This window comes from Lepidochelys kempii, chromosome 11, assembly GCF_965140285.1.
Source record: "Lepidochelys kempii isolate rLepKem1 chromosome 11, rLepKem1.hap1, whole genome shotgun sequence".
Lineage (NCBI taxonomy): Eukaryota > Metazoa > Chordata > Testudines > Cheloniidae > Lepidochelys > Lepidochelys kempii.
The window spans coordinates 18,759,546-18,773,261 of NC_136390.1; the positions used below are offsets into that span (position 1 = coordinate 18,759,546).

General features: G+C 39.0%; 1 protein-coding gene across 12 annotated transcripts in view; it reads left to right on the forward strand.

Moving 5' to 3' along the window:
• Positions 1-13,716, forward strand: part of R3HDM1 (R3H domain containing 1) — a 167,227-nt gene that overhangs the window by 51,596 nt on the left and 101,915 nt on the right. For 10 of the 12 annotated variants that reach the window (XM_073305337.2, XM_073305338.2, XM_073305342.2 and 7 more), the window contains exons 1-2: positions 9,802-9,890; positions 10,895-11,105. The exons of 1 other annotated variant lie outside the window; for it this stretch is intronic. In XM_073305337.2, coding sequence (XP_073161438.1) covers positions 10,935-11,105 — 171 coding nt within the window. In that variant the 5' untranslated portion in view covers positions 9,802-9,890; positions 10,895-10,934. Of the gene's footprint in view, positions 1-9,801; positions 9,891-10,894; positions 11,106-13,716 lie in introns of those variants that run through there. One more of the 12 variants, XM_073305348.2, reaches the window with a different exon arrangement.

Sequence of the window (13,716 nt, forward strand, 5' to 3'; positions counted from 1 at the left end):
CTTTGGAACTGGAAGTATACAATCAGGCAGCATCAGGAACCACCTCCCCCCCCCAAAAAAAAAGTGCAAATACAATACGTATTGTGTTAAATATAAACTACTAAAATAATAAAGGGAAAGTTTAAAGAAGTTTGAAAAGGTAGGGAAACCGTTTCTGGGCTTGTTTCATTTAAATTAAGATGGTTAAAAGCAGCATTTTTGTTCTACATAGTAAAGTTCCAAAGCTATATTAAGTCAATGTTCAGCTGTAAACTTCTGAACATTTTGTTCAGAGTTACGAACAACCTCCATTCCTGAGGTGCTCATAACTCAGGTTCTACTGTATGTGTCTTTGAAATGTATATTAATAAATATTAAACTGTAGTGATCAAATAAAAATAGCTTCTAATATTAATGCAGTGTATAGTGATTTAAGTTATCCTGGGTTATATTGAACTTTTGAAAATAATATATTTGTGTAATTAGTAGTAGAGGTAAAAAGATCAAAATTCATCCTGGATGTAAATCTTTTGAAGTCACTGGGGTACAGCATGGATAAATTTGCACAAAGCCTTCCAGTTGATATATATATATAAAATTCTTACAGGTTTATAACTTTTTTTTTTGCATCTACATGCCTATGACTAAAGGATTTATCTAAGAAATCCTCTAAGCTGACTGTATTAATTTTAATGTATACATGTTCTTAAAGTTATAGTTTATTATAGGGCCCAGACTAATGCTCTCTTTTCTCAATTGCTAGACTCATTCTTGCCTCAAAAAATCTGAAATATGAGCACATCTGTAAAGTCCATGTCCACAAATCTCTTCCTACGTGCCAACACTTTGGAAAAGGAAGGAGATGAATTTGCATAATGCTGGGATATTGTATTAACTTTTTCTAACTGCATTGGGCAGTGTGGCATATTCTTTCAAATGAAGCAGTATAGGTGAGATCAAACAATCATGGTGAAGTATTTTATATACACGAGCTGGATGATGATTCAAAGAAACTTGGAACACATGGCCTGCTAATATTCAGCTAAACAGAACTGGCTGCATCCTGCATCATGGGATTAATTTCAGAACAATTGTAGAATAACCCACATATTAGGAACAATGGGGAAGTAAATTAAAAGACGGAGAACAAAAAAATGTTAGTGTCCTAGACACTGACTCATAATGTACGGATTTGGCCTTGATCTCCAAATCAGCAGGCAAAAGCTATCCTAGTCAGGGTGCAGTAGAGTTTTGGTGCCCTCTGCTGGACTACTCATGCCACAGTTCTAGTTTCTTCTCTGGTGTTCCACATGGGGTAATGGCAGCAGCTTCTACTCTTGCACGGATCCTCCTGTTTCTGAGGGCTTGTCTACACTGTCACTTTACAGCACTGCAACTTTCTTGCTCAGAAGTATGAAAAAACACCCCCCTGAGCACTGCAAGTTTCAGTGATGTAAAGTGTAGACAGTGCACCAGCGCTGGGAGCTATTGCCCTCGTGGAGGTTTTTTGTTTTTTGAGTGCTGGGAGAGCTCTCTCCCAGCGCTACGTGGTGAATACACAAGCCACATTAAAGCACTGCTTTGGCAGCGCTTTAACATTGTCAGTGAAGATGTGCCCTTAGAAAAGCTGCTCAGAAGGGGGTCCAAGCATCTGAAATACAGGGTCCCTGTACTTCCTATCATAGTAGCACCTATCGATGCTGCCTGCTTTAGGATCCCTCCATAGGCTAAAAATACAGCCAGCTTTGCTTCAGAAGTGCTAGTGTGCATCTTGACAGGGATTTTCAATCATTCTGTGTTAACTCGATTGACCCATTACTATTGAAAAATACACCCTTTGACTATCAAAACAGGGCCATAGTCTTACCCTCCTAAGCTGGCAGTGCTCTTCTTTTAGCCTCTATCTGTGAAGGACTGAATCCTAAAAGTTGTTTTCTTGCAGCCATCAAGTCTGTCCAGGTTGGGTGAAATGCTTCTCTGTTAATGCTCATTCTGTCTTCCATTAGTACAAGGTGTGTCTAAGGAATTTCCTCTCTAAGCCAGTTCTTTTCGCTTTTCCTTCACATTAAAAAAATGTATCTACTAGTTCTCAAGAACCCTAAGGAAAGATACATCTAAAAATGTGAGTATATATGATCTTTAAATTTTGTCTGGAATGAGTGACAGAGAGAAAACTTAGAATGGCTCTTGTGGCAAGTCCTAAACAGATAAATCCTCAAAGGTCCTTTCTCTGAGAGGCTTTGTCTTTACTCAGATGTCGTTTTAACACACCCAAACTAGTTGAGGTAAACCTATGAACAACCCACAGGCATTGGCTAGTCTCTTTCCTCTCTCCTGTCCCAATCCCCTCCTCCTCCTACAAAAAAATGCATGGGGCGGAGATTTCCTTACAAGCACTGGGAAGGATGGCTCTGAGGATTTGCCTGAACAGACACATTTATGAAAGGAGGGAAGATTAAGCTACAGAAAACTAAGACCACTTTACTTCTGAATGACTGCGTCAACATGGATGTTTAGTTAATTTGTCTTAATTCACAGTGTAGGGAAGCTCTGGTAGCTGTGTCTCGATTCCATTTTGAATCCACTGTAGGTTAAGAGCTTTACTCTTCTGCACAGAGTAAATAAAACTGGTATATAGAAGAGCTGGGGTGGGGAGAATAGAAGCAGCATTAATGAGCATTTCTAAATATATATATATTCACTGTGGTAGTACTTGATTGGCTATCTAGTTTTCAAAAACAATGATCTGCTTTAAAAGTACTTAACATGGGACAGGTTTCAGAGTAACAGCCGTGTTAGTCTGTGTTCGCAAAAAGAAAAGGAGTACTTGTGGCACCTTAGAGACTAACCAATTTATTTGAGCATGAGCTTTCGTGAGCTACAGCTCACTTCATCGGATGCATACCGTGGAAACTGCAGCAGACTTTATATACACACAGAGATCATGAAACAATACCTCCTCCCACTCCACTGTCCTGCTGGTAATAGCTTATCTAAAGTGATCATCAAGGTGGGCCATTTCCAGCACAAATCCAGGTTTTCTCACCCTCTACCCCCCCATGCACAAACTCACTCTCCTGCTGGTAATAGCCCATCCAAAGTGACAACTCTCTACACAATGTGCATGATAATCAAGGTGGGCCATGTCCAGCACAAATCCAGGCTTTCTCACCCCCCCCCCCCTTTTCCCGGGGACGGACACACACACAAACTCACTCTCCTGCTGGCAATAGCTCATCCAAACTGACCACTCTCCAAGTTTAACCAGAACATCCTGGGGGGGGCGTTAGGAAAATACAAGGGGAAATAGGCTACTTTGCATAATGACTTAGCCACTCCCAGTCTCTATTTAAGCCTAAATTAATAGTATCCAATTTGCAAATGAATTCCAATTCAGCAGTTTCTCGCTGGAGTCTGGATTTGAAGTTTTTTTGTTTTTAGATATGTGGGCACAGTTGGCAACGGGCTTTGTTGCAAGGATAAGTTCCTGGGTTAGTGGTTCTGTTGTGTGGTATGTGGTTGTTGGTGAGTATTTGCTTCAGGTTGCGGGGCTGTCTGTAGGCAAGGACTGGCCTGTCTCCCAAGATTTGTGAGAGTGTTGGGTCATCCTTTAGGATAGGTTGTAGATCCTTAATAATGCGTTGGAGGGGTTTTAGTTGGGGGCTGAAGGTGACGGCCAGTGGCGTTCTGTTATTTTCTTTGTTAGGCCTGTCCTGTAGTAGGTAACTTCTGGGAATTGTTTCTTCACTTCCGCAGGTGGGTATTGTAGTTGTAAGAAAGCTTGACAGAGATCTTGTAGGTGTTTGTCTCTGTCTGAGGGGTTGGAGCAAATGCGGTTGTATCGCAGAGCTTGGCTGTAGACGATGGATCGTGTGGTGTGGTCAGGGTGAAAGCTGGAGGCATGTAGGTAGGAATAGCGGTCAGTAGGTTTCCGGTATAGGGTGGTGTTTATGTGACCATTGCTTATTAGCACTGTAGTGTCCAGGAAGTGGATCTCTTGTGTGGACTGGACCAGGCTGAGGTTGATGGTGGGATGGAAATTGTTGAAATCATGGTGGAATTCCTCAAGGGCTTCTTTTCCATGGGTCCAGATGATGAAGATGTCATCAATATAGCGCAAGTAGAGTAGGGGCTTTAGGGGACGAGAGCTGAGGAAGCGTTGTTCTAAATCAGCCATAAAAATGTTGGCATACTGTGGAGCCATGCGGGTACCCATAGCAGTGCCGCTGATCTGAAGGTATACATTGTCCCCAAATGTAAAATAGTTATGGGTAAGGACAAAGTCACAAAGTTCAGCCACCAGGTTAGCTGTGACGTTATCAGGGATAGTGTTCTTGACGGCTTGTAGTCCATCTTTGTGTGGAATGTTGGTGTAGGGCTTCTACATCCATAGTGGCCAGGTTGGTGTTAGCCACTAACCCAGGAACTTATCCTTGCAACAAAGCCCGTTGCCAACTGTGTCCACATATCTATTCAGGGGACACCATCACAGAGCCTAATAACATCAGCCACACTATCAGAGGCTCGTTCACCTGCACATCCACCAATGTGATATATGCCATCATGTGCCAGCAATGCCCCTCTGCCATTTACATTGGTCAAACTGGACAGTCTCTACGTAAAAGAATAAATGGACACAAATCAGATGTCAAGAATTATAACATTCATAAACCAGTTGGAGAACACTTCAATCTCTCTGGTCACGCAATCACAGACATGAAGGTCGCTATCTAAAAACAAAAAAACTTCAAATCCAGACTCCAGCGAGAAACTGCTGAATTGGAATTCGTTTGCAAATTGGATACTATTAATTTAGGCTTAAATAGAGACTGGGAGTCGCTAAGTCATTATGCAAAGTAGCCTATTTCCCCTTGTATTTTCCTACCCCGCCCCCCCCAGGATGTTCTGGTTAAACTTGGAGAGTGGTCAGTTTGGATGAGCTATTGCCAGCAGGAGAGAGAGTTTGTGTGTGTGTGTGTATGTGTGTGTCCCCGGGAAAAGGGGGTGTGTGAGAGAGCCTGGATTTGTGCTGGACATGGCCCACCTTGATTATCATGCACATTGTGTAGAGAGTTGTCACTTTGGATGGGCTATTACCAGCAGGAGAGTGAGTTTGTGCGTGGGGGGGTAGAGGGTGAGAAAACCTGGATTTGTGCTGGAAATGGCCCACCTTGATGATCACTTTAGATAAGCTATTACCAGCAGGACAGTGGAGTGGGAGGAGGTATTGTTTCATGATCTCTGTGTGTATATAAAGTCTGCTGCAGTTTCCACGGTATGCATCCGATGAAGTGAGCTGTAGCTCACGAAAGCTCATGCTCAAATAAATTGGTTAGTCTCTAAGGTGCCACAAGTACTCCTTTTCTTTTAACATGGGGCACTATGTCTTGGAGTCCTGACTAAAATGTAAAGTACATTTAATACATGGATCGTAGTGGCTTAATATGTACATACCACCTCGGACTGCATATCTCATCAAATTTCATAAACTAAGTGTGATCAGATTTGGTCATGCCTGCGTGTAATCCTTGGTTCTGCAGCTTGTTGTGCTGTTGATTCAATTCATTGTGCTCCTCCCTCTGAGGAAATGCTTCAGTTGTAACATTATGGGGCATTGTGCTGTCTTTCAGATGATATGTAAAACCAAGTTCCTGACCACTGGTGATAAATAAAGATCTGTTACCACTTTTTGTGAGAGAGAGGATGTTAATTGCAGTGCCTTGGAGATTTATTTCTATCTCCATAGTTTCTATTGGTACAGTGTTTTTCATTTCTTGTACTAAAGTACCATGATGTGTTGCTATGTATTGTTTAAGAGCTATTGCCTTCTAGACCAAATTTTGGCTGCACTTGTAATGGGTAAAAAGAGTCCAGTATATGTAAGTGTATATGATAAGTATAAGAAGGTATTATTTATTTGATTATTTATTAAGATTTGTAATTAGAAGGACGCAAAGGATCCATTGTCTAACAGGATAAATCTACTAGGCCCGCAACCTTTGCTTCCTTTTATTATAACCCCACTTATCTTCTTATTTATATGTCTTCCTTAAAAATATGGTGTGGATTTTTTCCCCCGAGTATTATGAAAAGTCAATATATTGTTCAGGTGCTCCCTTTCCATTGCATTAGGGTACATTTTATTTTTTTGTGATGGTGTTAGATCTACACAGTTTTTTGTTTTGTTTTTCAGAACACAGATAATAGTGTACCATAACATAACTTTTCATCATAGGTTATGAAACCACCAAGATTTGCTTTGCACATCTTGAAATATGTTTCATTGTCGAATTCCCTGATGTTGCAAGATGCTAAATGCGACCTCATCCTATTGTGCCATGGGTGCTCAATGTCTGTCTAAATGTATTTAGCCTCTTGCAGGATTTGGCCCTCAGCATGGAATGACTCTTAAATCACATGATTCCAAAGATAATTCTCTAACTGTTTTTTCAGTTCTTTTGAATAAATTTGTATTTATAACTATTCAACAAACTTGTCTACTGTTTCTCATTACAGAGCCAGATTTACCTCCATCTAACACAAACCTGATATCCTCATTTTCTTAAATAACTGATTTTTTTTTTAAAATACACTTATCACATGCTTATGGCATCACAGTTGAATCATTCAGCTGAATTGTTGAGATGATTCAACTGAATTGTTGAGATGATTATCTTTTCATTATTTGAATGCTTCGTTCTCTATCATGTTTGTGGATTATATTTTGATTTGGTGCTGGAGGTTTTGTTGTACTTACTATTTCAAATTTAAAAACTGCTGTTTTTCTTGATGAGAACTTCTAGAAAGAGAGATGATAGAGCAACAGTTCTCTAGGATTTGTAAATCCTGGCCAGAGTTCAATTACTTTGTATTGAACAAAACAACGTCTCTTGTAGCCAAAGTACAAGGTGGGTGAAGTCATATATTTTATTTACCCAACTTCTGTTGATGAAAGAGACAAGCTTTTGAGCTCCACAGAGCTCTTCTTCAGGTCTGGGAAAGGTGCTCAGTGTATTGCAGCTAAATAAAGGTGGAACAGATTGTTAAGCATAAGGAGTTAACAACATATGTTACAAGGGACCGTTCAAGATGAAGTGCATAATTCACCTATGCAGTCATAAGACAAAAAAGGGGGTTTAGTGGGTTTACAGATTGCTGTAGAGAGACATAAAACCGGTGTCTCTATTGAGTCTGATTTTTAGTGCCTAGTAGAGTTATGAATTTAATCTCCCAGGCTCGTTCTCTGAAGGGGGGTTGTGCAGGTTTCCTTTGAGGACGAGGACTGAGAGGTCAGATATGGAATAAATGTTTTTTGTGAAACATGTTCACCCACAGGTGATAGGGTGTTTTTGTTTTTTATCATGTTTGTGTGAATTCATACGAGAGTTCAGTGGTTGTCTGATTTCACTCACAGATGGTTGTTGGGTCATTTAATGCACTGGTTGATGTATACCCCATGTTGTGATGAGCAGGATAGGACGCATGGATCCTGAAAGATGTATGGTGGAGGAGTATTGATCATCGTCGCAGTGGACATATATCTGCAGGTTTTGCATCTGTTCGGCAGAGTCTGGTGCCGCTTTGAGTTGATATATCCTGGTCTGTGGAAAGCTTGCTTCTGCTGGTGGTGGGGTGTTTTGAAGGCCAGAAGAAGGTGTTCGGGAAAGATTTTTGAGGCTATGGTCCCCATTAACTATGGGTTGTAATTGTTTGATAAGCTGTTTGAGTTCCAGTGTGGGCTGGTAAGTGACAACTTGAGAGTATGTTGGTTTTTTTGTTTGTTTTGTTTGTTTTTCTTCCTGTATTGAAGCAGGTTGTCTCAGAATATTTGGGTCGCCCAACCCATAATGTGATCTACTTTTCTGGTGGAGTGTCCTTGTTTGGTGAAGGCGGTTTTAAGCATATATCCCAGATTTTCTTCTCGGAGGATGTTCTATGGTGTCTGAATGCCTGACTGTAAAATTTCTTGGTGTGTTTGGGGTGATAGATGCATCTGTGGAGGAAAGTGTGGTGATCAGGATGGATAAAAATCAATGATTTCAAAAAAATTAAAAAATCAGGTTTTTTCTCAAAGCATTTTTATAAAAAAAAAATCAGATTTAAATAAAGTCTGGAGATAAATGTGAGAAGTGAGGGGCATTTGCTTGTTTTTTGTTAAAATACGTTTCCTAATGAAGAAAAAAATCCAGAACACTTAACATTGTTGTTTTAGTGTAAATAAATTTAAATGGTGGTGGTGTCCTCCTAATACAGCATATCAGGAAAATCCTCAAAATATTAATGATTAATCTGTTGAATTGGAGATAGTTCACCTCCCAATGACTTCATAAATATCTGCTTCAATTACCTTTTGGTAAATGAAATAACCAAACAATCATTCATTTTCTGATATAGCTATAAAATTAATCTGACAAGTTCTCAAAATAAATCACTGTTTAAAAATGTATAGTGTTGTACCTTCTAAAAATGAAACCTACATCTATCTAGGAGTTGTGAAGAATATGTATTAAGGTCTATAACAACCAATAAGAATGCACTTTTATGTAGAAAACCATGATTAAATCGAGTCTTCCTGACCAATGATTTAAATCAAATCAACTCTGGTGGTGGGTTTCTTGTATATACAGTAGTTGTCTGTACAGTTCTATTGTTGAAACTGATTGTGGTGTCTGGGAAGTTGCTGCTTATGTGGGAGTGTTCTAGAGAAAGTTTGATGGATGATGAGGGAGTTTTTGGTCCTCTGTCTAGAGGATGAAAGTATCATTGATATATGTCAGGTATATCATTGAGTTTGTGGCACATTTTTCCAAATGTGGCTTATGAAAAGGTTGATAAATCAGGGAGCCATACTAGTACCCATGGCTGTTCCCATAGTATGGACAAAGTGTTTGTTGTTGAATGTAAAGTTGTTAAGGGTGAGGATGAAATGGATGAGTTTGGTGATACATTTGTGGTAGATATTTGAGTGTTGTCCATTGTCTTGTTTTATGGTAGATATTTGTGGTAAACGTTTGAGGCAGGCAGTGATGCCATCTTTGTGAGGGACACTGATGTGTAGGGAGATGATGTCCATGGGGGCAAAGATGGCATTCTGTGGGAGGAAGTGAGTTGTGTCCTGGAGGAAACTGGCTTGAGTGGTTATAGGATGGCTTTTAGAGTCCTGATATTCCTTCAGTAAGAGTGTTATGGTGAAATATGATGTCTGTCTGCGTTCACTTGTTTGTGTATCTTGGGAAGCATGTAGAAGGTACCTGGGGTGGATCCGTGAAGGATGATGTGGCCTTGTAATATGAATTGCATATGGTGCTTTTACAGGAATAATCCTGCCAAGAATTGTATGAGTTTCAACTGCCAGTAACTATTTATTTATTTTTTTCCAAGTTTTATATTTATATTTGAAAGAATTCTTTATTACAGCCCAATTCCAGAAAATAGCTATGTGCCTTAGGGACGTTACTTTGTCCTGATGTAACTAGACATACTGATATGTTTATTATAACTACTTATTAATTTGTACTTTGGGAATTGCTTACAAATTGGTAAAAAACATTACAGCTTCTTCCAGTTTAAATAAGTAGAACAAAAATGACAAAATTGAATGGAAATGAAAAATGCTAACTTTGTTTGGTTTTTAGTTTTACAAGAAATATTCCAGATTTTCATTAATGGAAGTTATCAGTGGAACTGTTTTTACTGTTTTAGGCATCTAAAAGGGATGGTATTCTTGATCCAAGACAGTATAGTTCAGTCCAAGATTCTACACTGGTGACAAGGACATGGGACTCCTCCTGCCATATTCCAGATGGTTCATTACAACTGACATCTTGGTTGACGACTGTGAAAAGGACCGTTGGATTATTTTATTTTATTTTTGTGGGAGACCACAATTCCAAATCTGTAGGATACATCAGGTAATAAGGAACAAGTATTGGATGTGACTGACATAAACTGTGCTCTAGATTTTTCTATTTTTAATTAAAACCTGTCAAATGTAAAAATAAAATCAATGTTTTAAATTTAAGTTCATTCTACCTAGGGTGATTGTGTGTGTGTGTGTGTGTGTGTGGAGGGGTGTTTGGTTTTTTTTGGGGGGTGGGGCGGGTTGTGGGGGGGGTTGTTTTGTTTTGGATGAAGTGTAGATTTATTGTTTTCATACATTCCTGACAACTGGCATTGCAAGAAGTTGTGACTCGGGTAGGATGGTGACTTCAGATATTTATTTGAACTATGGAATGTTTATATTATTCTTGTACATCATCATCTAATGTACTGTTTCTCCACCATTGTAATCATCAATGCTGTCTCTGTTTCTGGTAATTAAGAAATTTGCAGTGACCAGTTTCATTACCTTTGACATGTAATGTCATATCTACAATTGTTCTTGTCGACTGTAGTTGACTGGGAAACAGACAATATGGAAGTTTTCATTCAGTTTGTGAATCTTGCACGGTAGTTCATTTTGTTGGCTTACTGACCCACCAGACCAGTTCCCTATAGTTTTTCAAATCAACATTCTGTCTTTGAATTAGAGGAACTTCAATTTCTTATTAGAACTGAAACCTGGTGGTGTATATGAAAACGCTGATGTATAAGATATATACAGGGAGTTAATCAAGGGTCTACCATGATATACTAGAATAAACTTTTAGTTCATGCCTTTTTTCTTTTGTAATGTGCACCTGTAGCATGCATCTGGATTAAGGTGATAGAACTAAAATGAATGCTCGTTCATGATGACCCAAGACATGAGTGGGGAAAAAAATAAATTGGTGGGGAAAATGTCCTTTTGGTGGCAAAGTCTGTTGAAAGTACTCTGTGTGTGTGTGTGTGTGTGTGTGTGTAAATCTTTTTGAATTAGTATAAAATTTCAGCTCAATAGAGTAAATATACATACTTTTTCTTTCTCCTCTTAAAGGTTCCTTATTTCCTGTAGAATTTTAAAGTAACCTTCTCTAATGAGGATGTCTGATACTGTTACTCTAAATGATGAAACTGATACAATGAATGGTTCAGAGGCAGAATTTAAAGACACAACCCCAGTCGAAAACCTTATAAAATCAAGAAGCCATGAGCAGATTCAAGTAGAAAAGGATGAAAGTTGTACAGACAACAAAAATGATATGCCGGTAAGAAGTCTCTCTCCTTATTTTTCATCAGTATATTATGGTAAACACAGTTCTTTCTCTTTCTCTGCCACTACGCCTTGCGATTGACTAGGAAAAATGTAATAAGTAAAGGCCAAGCAACCTTCATCAGTTTTGGTGAATCTGGAGGATAAAATCTCCTCTACCACCCCCTCTAACTCCTATTTCTATCAATACGCATGCTTAATGGTCAGCTATTTTTGAATAGGTTAGAGGCAAACTGCGAGTTTCTCACTGGAGGAAAAACACCCTAGCCTTTTATCTGTAGTAGTATTTCCTTTTGAGCTCATTTGAACTTGTTGCAGGAAGTTGAGTTTTCCATGTTGTAGAGGGACGAGGCAACATCTTTATTTTGTTTTTATTTCCCCATTGTCAGTATAGACATTATTCAGTTGAGCATTTACTTTGTGGTGAAGTTACCATTGATGTTTGTTTCTTTTTAAGCTGTTTCCCAGGTATTCTGATTCACAGTTGTAGTGCTAAAAGTTGTGAATAGGTCCTGGCATTCAGTTTTATTTAGGCTGAGAAAATACATGTTTTTAAAAACTCCATAATTCAACAAAACAAAAATCTTCTCTTGAAGATTATTCTGGGTGAAGGAAGCTCTGGTGTCTGGTTCAACTGTGCAAGGTGCTCTCATACAGGCCCTGTACAAGACTACAGTAATAATGCTGTGACACACTTTAATTTGAGTTTAATATCCATTTTGCTTCATCAAGACTGAATCCAGGGTTGGGGCATGGAGGTAGCAAGAAAAAATAACATTTTAAAAAACCAAACCAATTGGATACCCTTCATCTCCCATGTAGAACATGAGTAATATAAGCCACTACTAGTAAATTGGCCCAACACTAGCCAAACAAATCGCTAGCTGCTATTATTGCTATGCTGGTTTGCCTAATCAGATACCCAGTGGGGATCTGAGAGAAATAAATCTCTCTTTTAAAAATAAACAAAATTAAACACGCAGGCAGTAGAGTGAATGGTAAATATTCCTTTCTTACCACAGCATACTTTTAGTCTTGAGAAGTGGTGTTTGAAATTCAAATGATAGGTAAAATATCTCAAAACAAGCTGCTCTGCACGTTCAGGTCCTAGTCTAGGCAAATGAAAAGCCACATGTCCCCTCGTGTGCGCCAAAGACAATCTATTTGTATTTCTGTAGTCCCTAGAAGCCTTGTCATGGACTTAGGCTGGAGACTTAGTACCTGTCATACTAGGTAGTATACAAATGCACAGCAAAAAGTCCCTGCTCCATACAACATTACAGCCTTGCTAGTTAATGTTTAATATTGATATTAAGTGTAGTGTCCACAGACGACAATCACAATCAGGGTTTTGTGGTGCTAGGTACTGAACAGTTGTATTCAAAGAAATGGTCACTGTCCTGAAGAGCTTACATTCTAAAATGATAGGAGGTGAGATGCAACATATATGTTTACTGTACATTCAAGTGCAGATGAAGACTAACCAGAGAAATTATTTGGTGAGAGAGTCAACTGAGACATACTCTGAGTTTTGCAAAGTAGTTTTTAGTCAAATGTTGATTAGAAATAGGTTCACTTTTTAGTTCTCTTATTTTGTTTAGCAAATACAGAACTTCAGAGCTTTTTCTAGATAACACCTGTAAAAGAATTTCTCTCCTAAATTAGGATTCAGAGTAGCAGCCGTGTTAGTCTGTATTCGCTAAAAGAAAAGGAGTACTTGTGGCACCTTAGAGACTAACCAATTTATTTGAGCATAAGCTTTTGTGAGCTTATTCTCAAATAAATTTGTTAGTCTCTAAGGTGCCCCAAGTACTCCTTTTCTTTCTAAGTTAGGTTCATTTTACACACTCCAGCAGCAGCTTGATAAAATTAAATCCCTTTGGCTAGGTTTCCAGACCTAGCTCTGAAAGGTGTGGCTTTCATGTCCAATCAGTTAGTTGGTGCTCCTGCTCCTGTGCTGGACAGCACAGAAAGCAACCTTTCATGAGGAATATACCACTGCTGGGGAGAGTCAGTCCTCTCACAGCATCACACTTGTTCCCTTGAAAACTTCTTCCACAACTCCCATCAACCACCCATTATTAGGTAAAGTAGCCAGAATATTATTGCATGAAGAATAGTGATTACTTTAATGCACTCTCTACACTCACGTTTCTTTGCTCCCTTCCTTCCCTAATGTAGTGAAATTGACTCTTCCCAATTCTAGAAGCCAGTGGTGACATTTTGAAACTAAATATCCATGACAGTAGGGATCCCAATACCAGAACATGTGAGTTGCAGTGTGACAACTAATTTATTTGCACTTCAAGCACAGTTTGAATAAGAAAAGTGACTCATCAGTCTCCTCAAGGTATATATTGCTTGAATTGTGTTGCCTGTCTTCTCAAGTAGTGTATGAATAAATTAATCAAATGTAGTGAAAATCACTGGAGAAGACCGTTTTGGATCCATTGCTACATTGTTTTTGTTGTTTTTTTTACTGTTGGTCATTTGCTGCCCTTATCCCTTCATACCCTTTGCCTTCAACTGCTCCTGCAACTCTCCCAAAGCTTTCAGACTGCTTGGATGCAGCTGAGCTGCTGTAAGATCTCTAGTGTAGCCATGCT